The sequence below is a fragment of the Vicugna pacos genome, chromosome 6 (genome assembly GCF_048564905.1).
Source record: "Vicugna pacos chromosome 6, VicPac4, whole genome shotgun sequence".
NCBI classification, from domain to species: Eukaryota; Metazoa; Chordata; class Mammalia; order Artiodactyla; family Camelidae; genus Vicugna; species Vicugna pacos.
The window spans coordinates 4,187,908-4,213,070 of NC_132992.1; the positions used below are offsets into that span (position 1 = coordinate 4,187,908).

General features: G+C 51.9%; 1 protein-coding gene across 1 annotated transcript in view; it reads left to right on the forward strand.

The window, feature by feature from the left end:
- IGDCC3 (immunoglobulin superfamily DCC subclass member 3) overlaps window positions 1-25,163 on the forward strand; it is a 38,592-nt gene that overhangs the window by 1,864 nt on the left and 11,565 nt on the right. Inside the window, exon 2 of the mRNA XM_072963913.1 lies at window positions 629-934. Coding sequence (XP_072820014.1) covers window positions 629-934 — 306 coding nt within the window. The remainder of the gene's footprint in view (window positions 1-628; window positions 935-25,163) is intronic.

The window sequence follows — 25,163 nt, forward strand, 5'->3', positions numbered from 1 at the left end:
ACAAGCTATATTGTTATTCCTGATTTAAGCAGACGAGGAACGGGAAGCCAGGACAGGATGAACACTTTACCTGAGGTCAGTGTGAGGTCACTTTACTTCAGGTCACTTTACCTGAAAGTGTGAGGCTTCAGGGATTAACCAGGATGACCACTGAAGTGGCAGCAGCTATATTGCAATCAGTCTTGCTTTTGGATCCCAGGTTTGCAACTATTAACTGTGAGGCCTGGGACAGGTTGCTTAACATCTCTGGGCTTCAGTTCCCGTTCCTGTAAAAGACTCAAAGTTTTAAAAAATAATATCCATCTCTCTGAGATGGTCTGCTGATTAAGTAAGTATACTGCATAAGATGACACTTCATAATGCACAAAGTTCTCTATAGTAATAGAGATTCCAATTAACATCACAGAATGGGGTGGGGGTATAGCTCAGTGGCAGAGTGCATGCTCAGCATGCACAAGGTCCTGGGTTCTATCCCCAGTACCTCCATTAAAAATAAAATAAGTAAATAAACCTAATTACTACCCCCCAAAATCCCAGAGTGATGGAGATGGGATACACATATCCAGAGAACTTGGAACCCCTGTGTCTGCTCATTCCACATTAACCTCTCCTTTTCCTCTCGATGCAGGTCTTGGCCACTCCACTGAACTGGCATTTGCTGTGGAGCCAAGTGATGATGTTGCAGTCCCTGGGCAGCCTGTCGTGCTAGGCTGCGAGGTGGAGGGGACCCCTCCAGTGCGAATCACCTGGAGGAAGAATGGGGTGGAGCTGCCAGAGAGTACCCACTCCACTGTACTGGCCAACGGGTCCTTGATGATCCACCACTTCCTGCTGGATCGAGGAGGCAGCCCTTCGGATGAGGGTGACTATGAGTGTGTGGCTCAGAATCGCTTTGGGCTGGTGGTCAGCCGGAAGGCTCGAATCCAGGCTGCAAGTAAGTGGGTGCCCTTACTTTTTTTTTTTTCCCCAGGCCATGAGAGATAGAGGGAGCCATTCCATCTTATGTAGCTTCTGGAGCATGGGTCATTTGAGAGGGGCATAGCAGTAATTTGTGGTGGAATTATAACATATACCCATTTAACTGATTGGAATGCAATCTGACAAGAATGTAGCCAAACACTGTTGTGGGGAGCAGGAGCCAGAGAGAGACAGCAAGTTCTATCCAGCTCTTAGGTCAGTGTGTCTTAGTTTCCATATGCCTGTATATTGTGAGCATCACAGTCTATTGAGAATGATTCTTGAATTTAAAGATAAATGACTGTCATACTTTGGGGGTGATATAAGAGAATTTCAAACAGTAATTTTGGCTCCACACAATGTTTAATTACGTACTGACTTTCAAAACTTTTGGGTAGAACAAAACCTCACTGTGCAAGTGATGACATTCTGAAGCTTGTCAACAGTTTGCTTTACGAAAAATATGATAGAATAATTTCAGGGTTAACACGATGAAGACATTACTCCCACTCACCTTCATGCTGGTGTACTTTTTAATTTCAGCTTCACTGAGGTATAATTGACAATAAAATTGCAAGATATTTAAAGTATACATTGTGGTGACTTGATACCTGGTGTGCTTTTTTGAATGAGAGACGAGAGGTGTTTCAGCTTTAGAATTTTGCTTTGCTTGTACTGCTGGACCACCAGTTACTATGGTGATGAAATGATGGCTGTGCTTTGCTGCCCTGTCCTGCAAAAAGTATGTTGTTGTTGCTTAATTTGTGCACACTCGTGGGAATTGTTACATAAACCAAAATTCTGTATGTATCTTGGGGAGGTGGCAGGCTGTAAGGGAGGGAGGTCATGGTTGAGAACCACTGCTCCTGAGAAAAGATCAAAGTTTTGGCAAGTGGACAGTATTTCTCCATCTAATATCTCTGTACTTCTCTGTGTGTGGAGGGATGTCCCTTTAAAAAAAGCTGCTTTAACTTTGGTTGGTAATGATTCTAGCTAATATTTATTAAGCACTTACTGCATACTGGGCACCCTGCCGAAGTGCTTTACGTGAATTATCTGATTCAGTCATCATGATACCACTGGGACATGGGCAGTTATCAACCCCCTTTTACAGATAAGAAAACTGAGACTAAGGGGGATTCATGACATTCTGGGGAGCAGAGGAGCCAGGACAGCAGTCTGAGTATCCTGACCCTGCACCTTCATGCCTAACTCCTATGACACGCTGCCTCCTCCCCGTCTGATCGCTGACAAGTTTCTTCCTGGCTCTGAGGGCATTTGCACAGTTGCTCTGAACGGCTGGTGAGTGATGAATCGTTCTGAGGCAGGAGCGCTCTCGTTGAGTTTAAGATGCTCCTTTGTTCTAAGGAAGGCTGATCCGGGCCCCCATATGGAGCTCTCCGGGTGGCAGCCCTGGACCTTGAGACCGAATCACTTCTGGCTCAGCAACCCCTCATCCCCCGGCCCTCCCGGCAGCGTAGGGAAGGCTGGTGCAGCCTCTGAGCAGATGGCTGGATGTGAGAAAGAGAAGCATGGACGGAGGGTAGGGACCCGAGGAAGATTTTCGGAAGGGAGAAATGAGACTTCTCAGGGAGCCTCCAAACCCTCCCTGGCCTGTGTCAGCACCGAGGGATAGATGCTCCCCCCACATCACCAGCCTGGGATTCTGGGAGATAAATCCCCAGGTGTTTATATATAGCTAATTGTAAATGTGCTTTTCTATAAATGGTAATACCTTCAAGATGTTTGGTTTCCTTAAACTCCTCACAGTATAAGAAATTGAGCTGTGGGCTCTGGCTGGGGGAAGGGCCAGAGGGTGAGGTCAGCTTGGTTAATCCTTTGGGGTCCTGGGGAAAACTGGGGGAGTTGCCTGCAAACACTGGCAGTCTGATACAGCCTCTCTCCCCTACAAGGCTTGGGGCCCCGTGGGGGAACGCTTGGATACCAAGCAAGCGGGTAGCTGGATCCCCTTTTCTCACTTCACAGGCTGATGTCCCTAGAAACCTCCAAAGCTGATTAGCGGCCTGGGTTTTCTCCTTTAGTAATAAGTCCCTGCCCGTGTGCCCGCAGTCAGGGCAGATGTTGTGTGACACGGGAGGGCGCCTTGTGAAAAGGTGTGGGGAGACCTCCAGAGCCCCTGCTCCTCCTGCCTGCTCCCACGCCCCTGGGCATCGGCTGAGGGCGGGGGCATGCTAAGCGCCCCTCACAGACACACAGTCCACCCAGTGGACTAACCCAGTGAGGCAGATAGGGGTCTAGGTGTGTGTGGGCAGGTCTGCTGGGGCCTCTGAGCTCCGGGCCAGAGGCCGATGGCTGGGAATGCCCCCTCTTCCGTCCCAGGTGGGCTTGGGTGCCGTCACTGAAAGATGACCTGACCAGAATGGGCTAAACTCCAGGCTGATTCCTTGGGGGCTTCAGCTCTATGTACCTCCCTTTTAGGATGGAGTGGCTCAGGGTCCTAACGGCACTCATGCTTCCAGCACATCTGGTTCCTCTGCCTGGCTGTTCCATGTGTTTATAGTTTGGGGGCTGGAAATTCAGATGCTTGTTAAGGATGAGATCCTGGACAAGTTAACTTGTCCGTGGCCCAGTTTCCTCACCTGTGAAATGTGCACAGAATCCTACTTTGTGGAACGGTTGTAAGGACTGTCAGAGCCCGTGCTTTGCCTGGACATAGGAGGTGCTCAGTAGTGTAGCCAAGGCTTTTTTCTTCCTTTAAAGGTGAGTCCACTGACAAGCAGACTGCCTGAAAGCACTCCCAGCCCCCAGCTCTCGCCTCACTGGGATTCAGTTAGGATGTACCCCAGGGAAATCTCTCGGGGAGTAGGATTATTGGAGCCAGTGTGTGACTTGTTCTGTTTTAACCCCTTCCTGGGAGGGCCTGGGGATTCTCCCCAGCCTCTGGGCATCGGCTGAAGCTCGGCTGGCCTGTTGAGACCCCCTGCTGTCCCTCCTGAGGGGCTCCAGGAAGGGCATGTGGGATCCAGTGGGAACATACGTTGACTCACACGTGTTGAGCTCTGTGTGCCTGGATGACTCCAAAGAGGGCGGATAACTAAGGGGGGAGCCACCCCAGATCCCAGCAGGCAGGTGCCCTCAGTTCCTGCCCCTCCCTTCCTGGCCTAGTTCTTGGTCTCAGGCCCCTTGGGAAACTGGAGTACAGAGCAAGAGGGTCTAGAGCAGGACTTCTCAAACTTCCCTGTGGCCGTGAATTCCCTGGGGACCTTGATAACAATCAGATTTTGAATCAGTAGGTCTAGGCCAAGTCCTGGGGTCCTGCAGGTCTAACAGGATCCCAGGTGATGCCCGTGGCACTGGTGCGCAGGTGCGAGAGGAGAGCCCCTCCCGTGTCATAATTCCTGGTGTAGGGGTCTGGGGGCAGCATTGTGAAGGCCGTGGAGGGGACCTAAGGGAGCTTGAACCCCAGCTCTGCCACTCACGAGGCACTTTGAACTCTCTTGAGCCTTTGTGCTCTCATCTGAAAAAAACCATGAGCATAATCCCACCAGCCTGTTGGGGTTGTTGGAGGATTAAATGTTGGACATAAAGCATCTGACACAGGACTTGGCATCTAGGAAATGCTCGTTTATATATTACTGTTAGTGCTAGGTGTTGACCGCTAATTTAGGACGAGGTCCAGCCTGTCCCAATGCTGGCTGGGTTCTCAAAGAACCAGGATTGCCTCCCTCCCAGCCTGGGGCCATCCTGACTAGGCTGGCCCAATGATGGTCATGAAGGTGGGCTGTGGAGGCAAAACAACCTCCAGCTGGATGGACTTGAGCCTCTCTGAGTCTCTGTTTCCTCGTCTTTAAATTGGGGGAAATAATACTTCTCAAGGAGGAATGCTGTGAGGATTACCAACGATAACATGGGGGAAGAATTTAGCACAGTGCAGCGCACGTAGAAAGTGTTCCTTAAATACTATTACTGTTCTGAGGAGGGGAGGTGATGGAGGTAAGAAATGGGAAGTTCTCATCTCCTTTAGATACAATAGTTCCAGGAAGGCTCCTGGAAAGAGAAAGCCCAGTTCTGGTCCCCAGCTGTCTCCCCTCACTAAGTCACCTACTTCTCAGGCCCTCAGTCACCCACTCCTAAAGTCGGAATCACTCTCAACCTGCCTGAGGGAGGGCAGTTTAACCCGCTACGCTGGAATCTCTTTCAGCAGTGAGATCCATGCTTGTGTGGGTCTGGGGGCAGGTCTGTGGAACCAGGTCTGGGTGGGGGTTTGCGTGAACTGTGGACTGGAGCTGCTGGGGGGCACAGCTTGTGTGGGGGGCTCAGTATATCCAGGGGACCCCGGAGGGCCTCAGCGTAGAGCAGTAGCTTGTGCAGTGGCTGGTACTCCTGGAGGCCTTTGTCACCTGGTGGCCTGATGGGTGGAATCCAAGCTCTTCTATTCTCCCTGATGTCACCCTGAGGAGGTCTCCCCTCTGCCCCTCACACACGTCTGCCTACCGGTCAGGGCAGGAAGCAGGCACTGCCGCTGAGGTATCACTGGTGTGGTGGGTGAACGGCCGGGCCTGCCCTCCTGCCAGGCAGCTTACCAGTGAGTATGCCATGGCACGGAGGTAGGTGCAAACCCATGAGGGTCAAGGCCTTCTACCTGCCAGTCAGTACTCCACAGACCAGCCCCTTCTGACGCTCCTGAGAAGTTGTGAGGTTATGATGGAAAGGCTCTTGTCTGGATGCCAAGAGTCCTGTGTGGCTCTGGGCAAGTCACTCACCCTCTCTGGGCTTTGCTTTTCTCATTGTAATACTGGAGCGAGATTCACCTCTGCTCTGCGGTCTTAAGGCTTCCTTGCCATCCAGTCAGTCCTTGGGACACGCCTGCCTTCGTTGGGCCTTTCCCCAGTCTATTCCTGCCCCTGCTCATCCCTTACCCGATCCCTCCCCAAAGACCACTTAGTTTACAGTAATTCCTTCTTCCCCCTGCTAAGGTGGGGAGGACTTGTGGTCTGTGGCATTCAGGCTCAACCTTCTCAGTGACGGCTGCTTGCCTTGTTAAGTAGCTGTTTTGTGGCTGGATATTCCATCTGTCTCCTCAACTAGACTTTAAGCTCCTAAAGGGCTTTCCTTTCTTTTGGATTTCTCACATCCCCTGCCCTTGGAGCTTGGTAAAAAACTGAATGAAACTGAATGAGCATGTGGCCTTCGCATTGCAAGGCTCTGTCTCTCCCTTCTCTCTCTGCATCTCTTTTGCTTTCTCTCTCTCTCCCTCCCTCCCTGCCTCATAATTGACAGCATAGCGCAAAGGGACAGAAGCTTGTGAACGGGGAGGAGCGGCAGGGGAATATAACACACACAGGCAGGACCACGGGGTGGCTGCTGCGTGTTTATCTCTGGAGGAGCTGAGACTCTCTCTTCCTCGCCAGATGGGGTGTGAATCAGAGACCAAATTGCTTGGTAGTCCGCATGCCTGGCTTGGGGTCTCTTGCCTTGGGCTTTATTCCCTGATTGGATGAAGCCCATGTCCCAGCCTGGGGGGGTGGGGGTGGGGAGGACTGCCCCTCACCCCAGCAGCAGGACTTGAGTGTGGAAGCCGAATGCTTCTGGTTCCCACACCTTGGCTCCACTGTCGCAGGCAGCCAGCTGGCCCCTTGAACACAATGTGCAAATCTTCTCTGTTCCTGTTCCCGGGCATTGTCCGTGGCCGGGCGCCTTGGCTGGGAATGTGGGCCGGTGAATAGGAGAGGCATTTGCAGCCTGCAAATGAAACAGGCCCCCGGCCCCCCTCAGCCCCCTAGTCCCTCCCCACCCCCAGGGAGAAAGGACTTTTTCACTTCTGGCCTTCTGTACTGCCTTTCCCTCTCCTCTCCAGAGTCCCTGCAGGCGTGTGTGTGTGTGTGTGTGTGTGTGTGTGTGTGTGTCAGAAAGACTTTTCACAGCAGCTTGAAGGCTCTTCTACACAGCCTTCAATAAACGTAGAATGGAACAGAAAGGCACCCCGGATGGGAAACCAAACAGCTCACCACTGTCTTTGTTTAAGCTGGACCGAGTGATTCCAAAAATGTCTGCCTGTGTAACTAACCGATGGCTCCCTAAAATTCTCCGGCCGTGGCCATGTTGCAACAAGGAACGTGGAGATCAGTAGTGCGTGTGGATGTTGCCACGTGGGCCTCTTCTGCGGGCACCTGAGCATACAGGTGTGTGCTGAAGGATGTGCTCAGGGCTCAGGATTGGGGGCCAGCTCCCTCCACATGACTTCCCCGTGGGGAATCCCTCTTCCCTTGAGCAGTGTGGCCAGGCTAGGGATCTAGAGTGGACAGAACTGGTGCAGGGCAAGAGCGGGTGGGAGATAATTTCATTAGGTCCTGCAAGGGACTATTACTCAGCCAGCTGAAGTGAGGGAGGAGGCAAGCGAGCGAGGTCACTGGTAGAGGGTGGGACTTACATGATGGGCATGTGGGTCTGGCCTTAGTACCTCTGAGGGTCTAGGCCATAGTTTTCTTATTCACTAGGCGGGTGCCAGCAATCTGGCTGCAATCTGAGACTGCTGGCAGGGCTGCTCCATCCTTCCTCCACAGCTCCCCCACCCCCCTGCCCCTAGCCCCACCAAAGGACCACTCTTTGATTTCTGAGCTCGCCTCTCTAGCCCCCAACTTTGTTCACCCTGTTCCAAGAAATGCTGACACTTTATAACTGCCCTCAGATGCAAGGGAGGGGCAGAAGAGAGAGTGACCTCTGTGGATGGAGCAGTCTCAGGGGCTTCCTAAAGAGGGGTGCCTGGGCAGGTGCTGTTGTGACCCAGGGAAGGTGGAAAGGCAGGGGCCCAGCAAGGAGGCCCAGCAAGGGACGAGCAGGAGGAGCTCCAGGCCAGACCCCAGGCCACAGGGAGATGGAGGAGGTGGGGAGTGTGGGCTTAATCCAGGCCAGCCGGCCACCTGATTGAGGCAGAGGGAAGTAGAGTTGATGCTGAGGGCTCACGTCCCAGCTTCTCCCACCCAGCCTCTCTATCTTTTCTCAGGATCTTAGTCTGGAGGCTCATCACTCTTTGACACCCCCACATATGCTCTGCCCCTCCCTGCTTTCCTGTGAGGCCCTCAGCTCTCGTTTCCCCTGCCCTGCTGTCTTCCTTTCTCCAGCACTCTTCGCTGTTCTGTCCTTCCTCCCGCTTCTTTCTCCAGGTGTAGCGAGTCCTGTGTCCACCATCCTCTGCTGTGCTTGGAGGGTGGTGTCTCTGTTTCAGGAGCAGAAGGAGGTGAGCTCAGGCCTCTGCACAGAACAAAGAGATAGGAAGAGGAGAATCTGAGAGGACGAGGTTCAGAGACCCCAAAGGAAGGGGGCTGTGGCCTCCCCAGCAAGTTGGAGCCTCCCTGGGGGCACACCTTCCCTGAGAGGAATCTGAGAACACTGGCCCCTGCTCGGGGCCTGTCTCCGAGCCGGACACTGACCACGGTGGGTGGTGGGGGCAGCCCCGGGCTGCTCTCTGGAATGCCGGTGTTGGGTTGCAGTGCAGATGCGAACGGTGATAATGGGCAGGAACTGGACTTTCTGGTCTGGCTGCTGCCCCCAAGGCCATTGGAATGTGAGGGGGGGACTAGCAAGAGGCCCCAGGGGCTTGGGTGGGCAGATGGTGACCAGACCACCTAAATGGAGAGGGAAATGGAGGAGGGGGGCAGACCACCGAGCGAGAGAGAGAGAGAGAGAGAGAGAGAGAGAGAGAGGACGAACCCAGGCCTGCCGGCCCTTTCACTGAGTGGCCAGCTACTGCAAAAGAATCCTGAAATTCCCAGTCCACCTAGGACCTTGGAGGTCTTCCCAGCCTCTAAGTAGGATCACAGGCATCCAGACTATGGGGGAAACTTTGGAACTCAGCTGGTTCCACCTTCTCATTTTATAGACTTGAAAACTGAGGCCCCAAGGGGGTCACCTGCCCAGGGATGTATTTGGTCCTCCAGCCTGGGCAGGTAAGAGAGCCTCCGGAGTTCCTCGTGCCTCTTGCCTTCCCCAGGGCATCACTGCTCTCTGGCTGGAGAAGTGGGAGATCTTCTTATACCCACCCCAACCCTCCCCCCCACCCCCACTCCGACCCCGACCCCGCCCCGGGCAGACTAGCACATTTATTTCCATTCTTCTTGTATCCTGCCCTGCCCCAGGCTTTGTCTGTGGTTGTAGTTCTGGTTGTGTTAACCAGCAAATCTTGGATGTGGGCGCCAAGATCCATGGCACATTTCCAAGGGCCTCTGAGTTTGCAAATCACACCGGGTGCTGAGCTGAGTGGTTTGAGGGCTACCTAAGTGCTGGCACTGGTGCTGAACTAACTAGTAACAGTGGAAGTAGTCCTGGTAAGCCCTGTATCTGCTAACTTACTTAATTCCCACATTTCCGTTACTAGGTATTACTAGTCCTGTTTTACAGACGAGTAAACAGAAGGCCAGAATGGTTAATTCACCTGCCCAAGGGTACACAGTGCGTAGAGAAGCGGGGCTTTAAACCCGGTCTGCCCCACCCCACATTCAATGGCTTGAGTGTCCTTAGAAGGGGCTAGAGTCCCTTGAGAACATAATCAGTATTTCTGCCTCAGAAATAGAGCCTGGTACCTGGGCACAGGCAGGGTGGGTGTAGGGGAGTGTTGGGGAGCAGAGAACAGCTTAGAACTCTGGCCACAGTGGGAGCCACTCCCGATGTGCGGGGCAGGGCTCCACGCTCCCCACCCCCAGCTGCTGCTGGAGGCCCCGGAAGAATCCGGAGGGCCAGTTAGGCTGGGATGCTCTGCTGGGACGCTCTGCAGAGAGAAGTCCTACCTGTGAGGCTGGGCAGAGCGGCTGGGTACAGGAGAGAAAGCTGGGAGGGTACTGGGGCTGCTGGAGGTAGAGGGGGCGTGGCTTCTTCTGAGGAGGAAAGACAAGCTCCCCTCCCCCCTGGGGCCCCTCAGCTCCCTTTCCCTTTCTTGTTTCCAGCATAATGACGCTGATTGCTCCACATCTGTCATAATTACTCTTTGTTTGAAAATTCAGAACAAATCACAGGAGAGGAACTGGTGTGACTGAGAAGGATCCTTCTCCCCAGGGGTTCAGGGGGCGGGGGGGGAGGGGTAGTAGGGAAGAGCCATAATCAGCCCAGAGGATGGAGGAGCCAGGCTGCTGATTGTCCTTGTGCTGTCCCCTTGCCTGGGCAAGGTGGCCTAAGGCCTCATAGAGTTACCTGCACCCCCCCCCCGCCCCAGACCACAGTCCCTGCCTGCTGTGGTGGCCGGGAGACTCTGCCACCCCAAGCTGGGTAAGGGGTCTGCCTTCTTGGCCCCCACTGAGCAACGTGTTGGATGGCAGGCTTCCTGATAAACCCAGCAGCACTGCGGAGGGGGGGCGGTGGCAGGCTGTGCCTGCTGGAAGGGCACAGCACGGGGACCTTACTGGCAAGGGGAGTGGGGCACTTAGTGCTAGAGTCCCTAGAACAGGGCAGACTTTGGGTCTCTGGGTGAGAACCAGGAATGGTGGGACATGGGGTGGGAAAGCATCAGCCCAGGCCCCCTTGGGATCCAGCAGCAGCCCTGGGTGCTCAGTGTCTCTTCATCCTCTCAGCAACCTGACTTCTGGGGAAGGTCCTGGTTCGTGCCCCCATCCCTACCTGAAGGCGTGGTTCAGGGGGCTCTTTCCTGTGGCATATGCCCTGGTCTGTGGCCCTGCCTGCCACAGACATGCCTCCACGTCCTCCTCCCAATCTGGCCCCTTCCCACCTGGGATTGTGTCTGCAAAGAGCCCGCACTTTGCCGGGGAGAAATCAGGGACAACCTAGACCTCATCCCCAAACCCTATCAGTAGTAGAACCCCACTCACTGCTGCTGTGGGACTGGTGGTGGGACTATAGACACCCTGAGGCAGCCCGAGGCAATGACAGACACAGATAGACTTGCACTGAGGGCTGGATCTGGGTTCAGGCTTCCTCCTTCCCGTCAAGCTGCCGGCCCTCAGTTTGTCTTTGTGGGAAATGGGAGTGAATGCTGCCCTGCCTGTCTTTGGAAGGGGAAATGATGAGTAGGGTCCAGGCATCTGGAGAGTATAGGGTTCTGCCCCCGGACCCCCATCCACCAGTGGAGGCACCCTTTATTCAGGTTTCAGAGGGCGTTGGTGTCCCCAGGGCATAGAAGCTGGGGGTGGGGGTTGGTTGTGCTCAGTCCTGGAGACAGGGCTCCAGGGAAGATACCTGGCTTGGACTGGCTTGGAAGGAACATCTCCTCTGGCCCCATCATTATTTGAGGGTCATGGGAGGAGCTTGGACTCGACACCATGACTTCTGTGCCCTCCCCAGCTCCCACTTCAGCAAGAAGCTGCTTTTACTATGTAAATATTCAGCTCATCTCTGTTTGACTTTGGACCCACAAAGTCACTTCCTGGACCTGTTTCCTCATAGGTGGAAGGTAGCATGGAGAGGACCAGATTACGAGACTCCTGAAGTCCCCTAAAATTCTGAGACACTGACTTGTTTTGGCTTGAACACGGTTCCCTCCTCCCCAACTCTCCCGTCTACCCCTAAGGCTCGCTCTAGCGCTCTCCTGCATCCCCCTCGCCCAGTCCTCACTCCTGGAGCGCTGGGCGTGGCCTCCTCCTTTTTCAACTGTCAGGATCAAAGTTCTGCCGCAAAGTTCTCTTGTCATCCTCATCCTCTGACGTTCCCCTCGGGCCTGGTGGCCTCCCGCCTGCCTCCCGGCAGCGGCGGCGCACGTGTCGGAAGCAGCCGGCCGGGTCCCTGGGGCTCAGGGGCGCGGCCCCGGGGGGTGTGGCAGCCAGGCGCTCGCCAGTCCCCGCGCGCTCCGGGAGCCGTGTCGCCTGCCACGCCGTCCCCGCGCAGGGACTTGCTCTCCCCCCCGGGGCGGCCGATCGCGGTGGGATGAGAATAGACCTGGGGCAGCCGGGCTCCGCAAAGGATCTGCCTCCCTTGGGGAAAACGGACGTCCCCCTCCTCCACCTCCAGCACAAAGCGCGGCCGCTTCTCGCGGGAGGCGCGGCCGGCCTGGGCCAGTCTGGCTGATGCGCAGCAGAATCGATGTGCGTTCAATTAACCCCGCGCCGCGCGGGCGCGAGGCTGTCAAGTCACCGCACCCAGGTTTGTCTGTGTAGGGGTGAGAACGTGTGTGCGTGTGCAAGTGTTTGAGTGTATCTGTTGTCTGCGAACGCACGTGTGTCCTCACGGGGGCTCCTGCATGGTGCCTCGGGGTCACTGCTTCCCTGGCCTTCACTTGGTAAGTCGGGAACTCGCCGCCACCAACCGGGAGCCTCGAACTGGCCTTGGGGAGCAAAATGGAACAGGATAGTGGAGGTCTTGGGTTCCCAGTCCCTTTCCCCCCAGTAGGCTTGGGGCATAGAATTTCTGACAAGAAGATGGAGCTAAACAAAAGTTTGTGGGCAAACTTTTGAATAGGCCAGCTCTACTAGGGAAAGGAAGCAGAGAGGGTCCCAGAGGCATCATAGAATGACAGATGGAACACAGAGATGGGTGCTGGTTGCTCTGACAGTGCTTGGGAGTGCGCTCACCCCAGGGGCAGGCAGGAATGGGGAGAGGGGAGCTTTTTAGGTTTTGGGGATTGACTCTGACCCTCCCCTCCCCTCTCCCCCACCTTCTTACCCCTAAGTTTCTCACATCACTGCTGTGGAAGCTGAGATCCAGAGAAAGGGCCTTACCCCAAGTCTTGGGTGTACAGAACTGGAACAGAAGGTGATCAGATGCTCCCTCCAATGTGCTGTTTGGCCAAATGGAATTTGGGCTCTGACTTCAGAGCCAGGATGGTAGAAAGCTGAAACCCAGTATTTGGCTTGTAATAAACAATGCTTGGATCTTTTTCTGCCATCTTCACATCTGGCTTGTTTTTTTCCTAACCCCCACCCTTGTAGGTTATTTCTGTTTTGTCTCTTACATTCCGGATTATATGGAATGTCACCCTCTTTCTGCAATAATTCCCTTCACCCTAATTTTTTGAGGTCTCTTAAAATTGTATGCCAGACCTCAAGTACCTCAGAGAAACCCTGTGGAAATTAGTCCCACTTGAAGACTGGATTAGAATATTCTTGATTTCAGAAGACCAATTATGATATCACATCGAATGAGCCTCAGGATTGAGCCTGTTTGATATTCCTGCTCTCCTGTGTTTCTGATTTTGCTTCTCAAATCAGTCATTTTCCCATCGAACTGTGACAAAATCAAGATCATTACAAGCAAGCTGTTAAGTGTAAGGTTGATGGGATCAAGGCTTTTCTGAAATAAAGCTATCTAGCTTTTATTACATCAATTCGAGAAGGATTCATCGGGCTGTATGCCCAGCTTTGCTTTTTGGGGGCTGGGGTGGGGAGAATCAAAAGACACAGTCTGTTCGGGACAGTGAGTATAAGCTTGTCCTTACCGCTGGTCTGCAGTCTCCTTGAGGGGAGGGGCTTGCTCCTCTGTGCATCCTCAGTGCTGAACCCAGCGCTTGCCTGGGGAGGTGTGAGAACGGGGTGTATGAAAGGAGGGGTAGGAACACAGCACTTATGTCCTACCTGCTGTGGTAGGCACACTCACCCTCTGGAGCTCAACAGCCTGGGGCTGGGGGAGGGCAGATAAAGCTGAGTCAGATATTACCTGCCAAGGGCCTACAGGGGAGTTTTACCTAAGCCATTCTCTGCAGGCTTCTGAGCCCCTCCTGTCAGAAGCTGAGAGTGGCCATGTCTGCGTCTAACTGCATCCTGACTCTCCTAATCTACCTTCTTCTGGTCTTACAGGGCACCCCTATCTCCCTGTTCTGTTCCCTTCCTTGGAACACCCTTTTTCCAAGGTTCCTCTGCTGCTGGCCAGCTCGGGGGACGATCAGGATGGGACTGAGCGGCAGGTGCCATGACTGAGTGCTGAGTAGGAAGCACTTGGCCTGGGGAGTTTAGACCCCAGTCTGCCATCCCAGGGAAGGTACTTAGTCACCTCAGGGTGGGACACCCTTCCAGGCAAGCTAGAGAGAGACCCAGGATGCCAGACCGTTGGTCTCACCTCAAGAAGAGCTAAAAGGCCAGTTCCATGCTAGGAAGCACCCCTCTTTGGAAAGACTATCCCTGAATGTGCATGCCTACCTTCCTATTATCTTGAAAAGTTATAACCATGATAACAAAGCATCTTGTGAATGCATGATGCTGTGGAAATGCATAAGGGGAGAAAAAGAAAAAACACTCATTATTAGACTCATTATCTTCTTCTCAAAATATTCACCCATGGAGCATTAGTTTTAGTTATTTATGGGGAAAGAGTTTGGGGAAAGAAGAGATATGAGGAGAAATAAGCTTCCTTTAAGAAGCACTTTTTCAGTTAAAAGCATTGAATCTCTAATTTGGGCCTGGAGGCACCTCATGTTGTTGAGTAGTGGATCAGTTCCCAAGTATAATATTCTGGGGATTCGGCATTCAGGCACTCTTGCTGAAATCTGGACAAACCATAAAGGCACACATACAGTAATACATAGTAACAATTATTTTTGTAGTTTCTGTTGAATGGTCCTTTTAGTCTTGTAAAATGAAACTAGTGGCCTGTACAGCATTGGAATGATCTTTGATCTACTACGAACTAGCTGTTGTTTGCTTGGATAATTCCCTTTTTCCTCTAGATCAGGGGACTTTAAGCATCATTCCTTAGAGTCCTTGGTTCTGTAGAGGGGGCTGAGGGGCTGGAGGTGGAGGAAAGAGGGAAGCCAGACGGTGGGGCTCCAGGCGTCCTACATCTATCCCCTCCGCAGCTCTAGCTTTTTGTTTTGTTTTGAAGTTCTCTAAACCAACTAACTGAGCAGATCAACTAACCAAGTAGAATGCGGGGGAGTCGCTCTGCAGCAGCAGGTGCTGTGATGCCAAGGGGGCTTAAGGTTCTAAAGCGTTAGGCAGAAGAAATATGACTCTAAGACGAAGATTTAGGAGAATTATAAAGAAAAACATTATGATCATATTGGAGGTTATGACTGGGGTTAGATTAAACCTTGACTCAGGATCGGCTCAGACAAACAATGAGCTATACTTAGATTTTTCTCTCCTTTAAAAAGCACGCTTTTCCTGTATCACTGTTACAGTTAGTGCTTGGTAACGTCAAATGTGGTTGGTCAGTCAAAACAAGGAACAATTTTGGCTGCCGTTCATTGTCTCTCAACAAGTGTTGTCCATTCTTTAATTTTATTCTCAGATAAACAGATGGATGGGTGGTTAAGATGGATGATCCTGTTTAAGAGTTTGGTTATGGGCTGCCCACAAAAGGCTTATTGTCTAGTTGTGGTGACATGGACATTAGAAAAGATGGATGCCTCAGAAAAAGCTTTGTAATATGCATCATATGCTCAGGGATCCTGGGTCAGCCCGACAGCCTACTGTTGATCTGAGACCTTTTTATCACTTGATAAGCCTGATAGGACATTGGATCTTCTGTACAACAATCTTCCTCTAGGCAGAAATAATCTAAGAACCCATCAGAAAGGATTAGGAAGTCTGTACTTCCAGGAAAAGGATACATGGAACCGAAGGATATAAAAGCAGGTCAGTTCTCAAGTCAACAAATTTCAAAGAGCATCTGCCCTGATACTTGCCTCTGAGTTGTGTACTCTGAGGGATAGAAAGATAAAATACCTCCTGATCTTGAAGGACATAATCTCTTCTTCCCACCCGGCCAAAAAGCAAACTTACTGGGTGGTGGCGGTGAAGAGACTGCAGCCAGATAAAGCACAGAATCTGGGAATCTGTTGAATGCATAGTGATCATCAACTTGTCCATCTGCACTGTGATGCTTGAGTGCTGATTTCTAAGTTGAGTTCTATTACATCCTCATACAAGAAAAAAGGGAAATGCCCCAGGCTAGTCTGGTTTCTGATAATGAGTCAGTTTCTACCTGCACAAAGTTGGAACTCCAATCTTTCCTATCCATCCACCACTCTCCTCGGGATCTTTCTTGCCTCAGAACAGTGGCCTCTGTGCTTCTGCCATTACATCTGAATGCTGACACCTGGCTCTGCAGACTTTAGATAATTTGGACGTCCCCTTTCCAACCATTTCCCTCTTCCTCCCTGAACATGCCAGTCCCTTCTTCAGTCCAGGCTCCCCCCAGCTCCCCATTTCCCGTCCCCTTCTTTTCAGGGCCCTGCTCCTCTCCTCACATCTCTCCGGGCCATACCCTGACCTTCTCCAGCCCTTTCAGCTGGTGGCACACAGTTGGGCACTGAGGGAAATAAATTCCCGACTCCTCCCATTGTTTCCTGTGTTCCCAACGAAATCTCATTAGGCCGTTGAAAGCCAGGCCGCGCCTGTTTTTTTCTGAGTCAGGGATCGAACCGGGCGACCACAATAGGTGCCCCTAAGAATCTGCTGGTGGTGACTATGAAAACGAATATATGTATGTATATGTATGACCGAAACATTTTGCTCTACACCAGGAACTGACACAACATTGTAAGCTGACTGTATTTCAACAGAAATTAAAAAGGGAAAAAAATGAGCCTGCTTGTGGAGAGGGGAGCCCCGGGGCAGTCCACCCCCCGGGGAGACGGGAACTCCTGCCTCAGTTTCCCCGGCCCAGCTGGGGAATCTGCCCCGCCGGGGGGAGGGGGTGGCGGGAAATGGTGCCTCGCTCGCCCCAGCGACATCAAACCCTCGTTTGGCGCGCGAGGACAATGGCTGTCTTATTTTCTCCGTTCGCCGCGCACAATGCCGGATTCTCTCTTTCACCCGCGGCGGTGCGAGCGAGGTAATTAGCCAGCGCCATTCAGCGCGGACACTATTGCTATGCGGGGGGGCGAGGACGCCCGCGTCGGCGGGGATTAGCCGCGGGTCGGGGTGTGCAGCTGCGGCCACTTCAAAGGGGCCCGGCGGCCCGGCCGGCTGTGGGAACCGGCGCCGCCTGCCCCGGGAGCCGCCCCGCCGGCTCGGCCCGGGCCCTGCGGACGGGGCGCCGGGACGCAGCCGGTCCTCCCGCGGCCGGCAGCCGCCCCGCCGCGCCCTCGGCCGGGGCCCGGGCCCGAGCTCCGGCCGGCGGCCGTTGTCGCCCCCGTCACACTCGCACTTTCGTCAGGGTCTCAAGCGCTTTTTTCTTTCGAGTCCCGGGAGTCAAAGGGCGGAGAGGGGCAGGCTGGGGGAGGAGCGAGGGGGGTGGGAGCTTGACACAAAGCGCTGACCTCGGCGGAGTGGAGCAGATGGTCCCACTTACTCCTGCCGCCGAGCGAGCGGCTCTCAGGGCCCCAGGCTCGGGGCCCTGACCCCGCCCGGCAGCCGAATGCCTGAACTGGGGCCCCGCGGGGGCCGCGCTCGCACATGCGCCTCCACCCGCCCCGCTGCGCGCTCCGCGCCTCGGGCACTGGAGTCAGACTGCCCGGACCAGCCGGCCTCGTTGCTCCGGGGCTGGGCTGAGAACCTGCCCCTGTCGGACGCTGGGCCTGAGAGAAGATTAGGATTCTCGAGAACTTGGCAGCCCAGGGGTTCCCAGTTCTGGCTCTGCGTATGAGGCAGCCTCGTGCGCTTTCACATAAATGCAGATTCCTAAGCACCACGCCGGGCCAAGGGACCTGAACTCTGGCAAGTGCAGTGAGGAAATCTGTATTGCTGCCCAGCATCCTAGATTATTCTGACGCAGAGCCAAGTTTGAGAAGCGCGGAAGGGGTGCTTAGTCCAAGTCCTTCATTTCATTGAAGAAGTTGAGACTCAAGTAGAGGAAGTAACTTGCCCAAGAATAGACAGTGAATTGTGGCCCAGTGGGGACTTGGGTGGAAGAGAACGAAAGAAACTCATAGGCTAGTAGGTGAGTGAAGTGTGAGCAGCTGACTCCCAGACAGTCTGACAAGGGCTAGGAGAGAGGCACATTAAAGGCAGGAATTAATTCTGCCTCCTTTGTGGGATGTGGAAGATAGGATGCTAGTAGAAAAGGGACAGCAGAAGTAAAGAAATACAAGCGTGAACATCCCTGATGGGAAGGCAAAGTTGTCTCACATGGTCAGAGTACAAATCACATGAAGAGAGAATTAGCTGCATTTGAAGCTGGAAAGATGAAATAGGACCTAATAATGGAGACCTTAAATGCCATCCCAAGGAGAGTAGCTTGATTCAAGGCAGTGGAGAAGCACCAAAGGGGTCTGATGATCACATTGGATATTCAGGAGGATAATTATGGCTTCAGGATGGGGGAAGAAGGGGAGGGAGAGAAGACTGGAAGTGGGAAGGCTAGAGGGGGGAAAGCTATTGCAGAAACAGCTAAGAGTGGTTAAGAGCCTAAACCAAGGCAATGGGATGGAAAAGGAAGGGTAGACCAGGATTTGGTGACCAGCTAGCTGCGGTGGGGAGAGGGAGAAGGCTGGGAAAGAGAGCCCTTGGTTTGTTTCAGCTTTCACAGTTAGTATATGATGAGGCTGTTGATAAGAGTCACAGGAAAAGGAAGCGGTTATGCATGAGTGTGGTGATTCCACTGAATTTAATAGAAAGCCTTTGAAACGCTCTACAGATGATTCCTAGGGCTTTAGGAGACCTCCGACCACTAGACGGCAGCAGTGAGGTTCCCCAAATCAGTCTACTTCCAAGAGTTGTAAGCCCTATCCAACCAAGAAACTCCATGACCCTCCCATGGAATGTAGGCCTCCCTCTTCCACCCCACCCCACCCCCAAACAGCTAAGGCTTCTTCTGGAAGGGTTGGAAGGCCTGCAGGCCCCTTAAACTGTTGTGGTTCAGTGTTGAGCTGCTAGAGATTCTGCAGAGCCATGAGAGGTTAAGTGCAGCATCAGATCAAGTTTAGCTATAGGACAGGGTCCTTTCATGGATAGAGAGAGACCCAGTTTACCCAGTGTTATCCTAGAATCTTAATGGTATGGACCTTAGGGATTGCCTTGTCTGTCCTCCTCTACTCCCATTTTACAGATGAGAAAACCAGGGTTGGAATTGAAAGATCACATAGGGAGTCTTTGACAGAGCCAGGCATGATCCCAGATTAGCTCTCCGTTACCTAACCCCTACTATATTAGTCCCTGCAAATCCTAGTATATGGTTCTGGAAATTTGGGGGAAGTATCTGTTTTTGTTGAGTTGTCCTCATGGTCATGTGAAAGCAATTTACTTAATAGCTCCAGCCTGGGCCCCCCTAACCAGACGCCCTTCCGGGAGGTGAGGGAGATCCGGTATCCTGACCAGAATGACGGAAGTTAAGGATGTTGTGGGCCCAGGCAGGTTTACATAAGGAAGATTGGTGACCCTGACACGGGCGGAGACGTGCAGTCTGTGCAGAGGGGCTCTGCTGGGCCTGGACATTTTCAAGTCTAAGGCAGAGAGAGCGTCCCAAGGCACCTCCCAGCCCCTGACCCTGCACCCTGGGCTGGTGCTTGGAAGCAGATGTGCCTCAAAGGCTACAGCCGGATGAGGCTTTATAACTTGTCCAACTCAACTCCCCCATTTTACAGAGGAGGAAACAGAGGCCCAGAGAGGGGCTTTGGCTTTAAAATCCGGATCATACATCCAGTTATGAAAAGGACTTAGTCATTCACTGCTACCTTTTCCTTTAGTGCGTCCACCTCCCCTCCACACCCCCACTCACCCCATGGAAGCCACTAGCATCTCACAATGCTTTGTCCTCCCCCTGCGAGAGCAGGAAAATAAATCGCTTCTCTATTTTATAAGGCCCTACAGGTGACAGTGTAACCCTCCAGGCCTCATCCTGGCAGCTTGGTCTCCTGGCTTGCCAATTTGGAAATGCTCACCTGGGGACTAGCGTCTGGGTTGTTTATTCATCTGTGTTAACAGAATTTAGGAAATGTGTGGGCTCAGTGACCATTAGTGGGGTAATAACACCACCTTATCACAGTGCTTATCTCCATCAGTTACACTCTATGAAACCTACCTCAAACCCTGGGGGAATTCAGTTGAAGTGAAGCCCGCTGTGTCCTGGGTGTCTCTGAATATGAGGCAGCATGGTGCTCTTAAGGGTCTAGGATGTTGTGTGCCTCTGTGATTTTTCTGTGCCAGTGTCTGCAGGTACGATCTGTCATGTTTGAGCAGCATTCGAATGTGTGTGTGTGTCTCACAGCTGTGATGCAGGAAGAGTACTGGATTTGGAGTTAGACCACTCTAAGTTCAAGTGCTGGCTTCAGCATCATTAAATGTTAATGTGTGATCATCCTGAAATGGCTGTGTGACCTTAAGCAAGTTACTTAACCTCTCTGAGCCTCAGAAGGCTCCTTTCTTTCCCTTCCTTTCAGGGTTATACTGATATAATATGTTACCTTTGACCATCAGTGGCTTCTGCAGGTGTCTGTTGTTCAGGGATGTTATTACTATGCTAGTACCTAAGGTCTTGGCCCTCATACTTTCATCCTTCTGATATTTCTTAGGAGCTTGGGTGAAAAATCTAAGGACAGGGCCTGTGGGGTGGAGGGCCTTTGCTCCTGGGATGCCAGAACATCCTCTGGGACACATTAGCAGTCAGTCAGTATCTGTTGAAAGAATGCTTAGAGTTGATACAGTGGGGGGGTGTGTGTAAATAAGACAGATGACTTTCTCAAACCCCAGACCAGGGCACATCCTCTGACTTAGCCTGATATGTGGGATGAGAATAAGGCAAAATATTTGAAATTGGGACTGCTTTTGAAAACCTAGCAGTGGGGTAGGTAGGGTGTTCACATGGAGTAGGTGATAGTTTTTCCCCCTTTCCCCTCCCCTGATTGTGCAGGGGCCACACGGAAAGCCATGGGGCACACCCACCTGGTGGCACATCCAGTGTGCCACAGCAGGCAGGCTCATCACCTGTGTCCCTCAGCACATCCTCCCGCAGGCACACTTCACACCCTCCACGGCAGGCTGGAGGCAGGGGAGGGAAGGGGCACTCATGGCTTGATCTAGAGGAAGAAGTGGAGCCTCCGAATTGTGGGCTGAATAATTAAAAATAGGGCTTTGAGAGGTTTTATTCTCCTTAGGTTGTAAAAGCCCAGCGTGGTGACCTCCAGGTTGCCTCCCCTGCAGCTGTGCCTCCAGGGGGCCTTACCTTCCATTGGAATAAAAGATTAAGCCGTAAAGGTTCGATGCTGGCCAGCCTACAGTGGGCCAACAGCTGGATGCAGGGACTTTCCCAAGCTGAGTTTGGCTCCCCACTGTCCCCCACCTCCCCCCCAACCCCATTTGTCAGAGGTGGCTGCCAGGAGGGAGGGGAGAGACATGGATTTATGGCTGCTGACTTGAAAGACAAAGTTGCCTTTTGTGTTAGAATTGGGGCCGGGGGAGTGGTGAGCTGGTGGTGGTGTGGGAGGGTGGGAGGGAGGGGCTGGGGTTTGGGGGCCCAAGGCAAGGGGTAAGGGGCTTGTAAGAGGCAGACAAAAGGGTCCAGAGGCTTCTCAGAGCAGGGTCACCAGGCAAATGCTCAGATGAATCAATCACCCCCAAGTGAAGCTAAGCAGGGCCTCTGAGCCATCGCAGTCCCCATCCACCCACACCCATCCAACACCCAAACCCCACACATTGCTTTCCCCCTGCCCCACCAAAAAAAACCCATACTCTTTGGATTCAGAACCTTAATTCGGCTTTCAGACTTCCCGTTGGAGGCCCAGAGAAGTGAATACAGGTCTTCTGAGTTTATACTTTCTCCTACCCCAAATGTCAACAGCCAATCAGTATGGGGGTTCTTCCCTAACAGAGCCAAAGTCAAGGGCAAGGTGGGGACCCAGATATTGGGGAGACTTGGACAGAGTGTTGGGGAGGCTGAGCCTGGGCCAGAAAACCCTGATGACAAGACCATCATCGCCATCGTCGCCAGCCTCCCAGGACTCGATCCTCTGCCATCATCTCCCTCCTTCCCATGCACGTTTAGAGATAGGACATTTGTAAGTGCTTTGCAGAGTTTAAAGAGCATACGGGGTGGGACTTGGCTGGCCTTCTTGCCCCCCAGGGGTCACTCTGCCTGGTGGGTCTGGGTGGAGGCCAGAGTAGCCATCGGGTGTCTGAGTTCAGCAGGTGCTTTAACTACACCTTGGAGAGCCACATCCATCCCCTGGAATGAGCCTGGCCAATAAAGGCATGAGTTTATGGGCTTCATAAACATTTTACTAGAGAAATCAAGGCCTCAATTACCCAATGGCTTCTTCCAACTGACAGCTCGCCTGTTGGGGACCCCGTGAAGCCCCCAGGCAGAAGTTAAATAGAAGCAAACTCTGGTTTATACCCGGCTACCCACTTCCCCCTGCACTGACCCTCTCTCCATTCAGCCCTTGCAAATTGTGTCTTTATCCACTTCTCCAGAAGGCTCTACCACTCATTCTTAGAGCCTTTGCCTCTCCGTGGGACGATGGCTACCCTCTTGGAGGAGACAGCCCCTGCCCCCACCTCCCCATCCCACCATGCTCTTCCATAAACTCTCAGCACTTTTAACTCAAGATTTTACTACTTTTCCTCAACAATAACTAGCAAGTATTTGCTATTTTCCAAGAACTGTGCTAAGCACTTTGCAAATAGATCTCCTTGAGTATCCCTAGGGCAGCAGTTGTGGTGAAACGAGCCATTATCATCCCTATTTTATCAGTGAGAAAATAAAGGTTCCGAGAGACTTAGTAACTTGCTCAAGGTCACAGGGCTAAGAGTGGTGGTGTTGAGTTTTGAACCCAGTTCTGTATGATTCCAGAGCTGGTATTATTAACATCTTCACTCTACCGACTCCCTCAAAGTGCTCTTAGCAAGTATTTCCCCACTAGGAGTAGAAATCTTGTTGTATGAGGCCTTCTCTGCCTTAGGATGTGATCAGATGTGTGGGTCTTGACAGCAGTTTCTGCGTCCATGTGGCCAATAGGGGAGGGAATCTGGCGGGGGCAAGGCTAGGCTAGTGATGAAGATGGGGAAGAAAGAGGGGCTCTCTGGTGGGGCAGCAAGAGAGAGGGAGCAAGACCAAGGCAGCTGTGGGTCTGAGGTCTTGCTGTGGGTCTGGACCAGTGCTGTCCAATGGGATGCTGGAAATATTCTATTGGTGCCGTCCCTTAAGGTAGCCCATAGCCACTTGTGGCTGTCGAGCACTTGAAAGCTAGCTAGCTAGCCAGAGGAACTCAATTTTTAATTTTATTTCATTTTGATTTAAATGGCCACAGATGGCTTGTGGCTACCATATTGGACAGCACAGGGCTACTCAGTACAGATGACGGCTGAAATCTGCTCAGAGTCCTGTAGGGGTGTGAGCTCTGTGGGCTCAGACCGTCCCCAAGGGTCTTCAGGCTCAAGGCAGCTGGACATCATTTCACATCACTAGTGACTGAAGGTGATATGGGTGCTTTCCTTCAGATGTTTCTCAGGGAACAACCCACACTTTAAGTATTTGAAGGTCTGTTGTGTGAGGAACAAAATTGTGTTTTCTCGAGCAGCACTGTCCAGTGGAAGCATAACACGAGCCACACAGGTGATTTTTAATTTTCTAGTAGTCACATTTACAAAAAGAAACTGGCAAAGTTAATTTCAGTCACAAACCTCAAGAGAGAAGGTAGAGCTCAGTGGCAGAGTGCACGCCTGGCATGCTCAATGTCCTGGATTCAACCCCTAGTACCTCCATTAAAAAAATAAACAAATTTTTTAAAGAGTCTAATTACCCTGTAACCAAAAAAAAAATCTTATCAATAACAAACTTTATTTTACTTACTGTATCCAAAATACTATTATTCTAACATATAATCATTATTTTAAAATTATTAATTTTTTTATTTTTTTAGTACTAAGTCTTTAAAATCCACAATATTATCATTTCAACTTGTAATCAATATTTTAATAACTACTGTTATCAATTAAAATGATTAATTTTTCCAACTTTTAAATTGTGGTAAAATATACATAACATAAAATTTACTGTCTTCACCACTTTTAAGTGTGCAGTTCAGTGGCGTTAAGTACCTTCACATTGTTGTGCAAGCCACCAACACCATCCATCTCCAAAATTTCATCCTTCAGAACTTTCATCTCCCAAAAGTGAAACTCTGTTCTCGTTAAACAGTGACTCCCAATCCCGCTTTCCCCCCTGCCCCTGGCAACCACCATTCTACTCTCTGCCTCTGTGAATCTGGCTACTCTTGGTACCTCCTGTAGGTGGAATCATACAGTATTTGTCCCTTTGTGATTGGTTTACTTCACTTAGCATGATGTCCTCAAAGTTCATCCATGTTGTAGCGTGTGTCAGAATTTCCTTCCTTTTTAAGGCTGAACAACACTCCACTGTGTGCATAAACTTGTGTTTTATATCCATTCATCCCTTGATGGACACTTGGGCTGCCTTCACGTTTTAGCTATGCTAAATCATGCTGCTATGAAGGTGGATGTACAAATATCTCTTCGAGACCCTGCCTTTAATTCTTTTGGGTGTATACCCAGAAGTGAAATGGCTGGATCACATGGTAGTCCCATTTTTAAGTTTCTGAGGAATCCCCGTAACTGTTTTCCTTAGCGGCCACACCAATTTACATCCCCACCAACAGTGCACAAGATTTCTAGTTTCTCCGCATGCTTGCCAACACTTGCTATTTTCTGTTTTTCTGTTCTTGCTTTGATAGTAGCCTTCCCCATGGGTGTGAGGTAGCATCTCATTATGGTTTTGATTTGCTTGGTGTCTTTTCGTTTTACACTGAATCTTTGAAATCCAGTATTTATTTTGCATTTACAGCCCGTCTCAGTTTGAACTGGTCACATTTCAAGTGCTTAATAGCTGGCTACAATATTAGACAATGAGATTCTCAAGGGGGAAGCTGGAGACAGTGGGTGGAAGCACATGGGATTCAGGCATGTCTCTAGTACAAGGGAAAATGTTGCAATCATCTGAGCAGCTCAAGGAAGAGCAAGCATTCGGGGTGTCCCTGGTTCTTGGCAGGGACGGATACAAGGAGGGGGACAGGACTTGGCCGCCTTTGGAAGAGTAGATTGTGGTTGTTCCTCTTGAATGGCTGTATGAGTGGGGGCAGTCAGTGTCTCAGACCCCCGGTGCCACCGGTTTCTGCAAAGGCTTTGTTCTGACTCTCCATCCCAACATGCCCACTCACCTTTTTGTCATCACACACCAGAGAGGGGTCTGGCCATAACCAAAGGGTTGGAGGCTGGGCTTGGGGGATGCTGCCGGCTTCCTTCCCAGCACTCTGCCTTGACCCTTCCTGCCCTCAGCGTCCCCCTGGAGCCTGCCTAATCAGATCCAGGCCTGACCTCGCCAGAGGTCCTGGACCAGGAGGAAAGTCCCCCTCCCCTCCCTGAGCTGCTGTGGATCTGGCTCTCAGGAGACCCCCTCCCCTCGGGTGATTTATAGGAGTG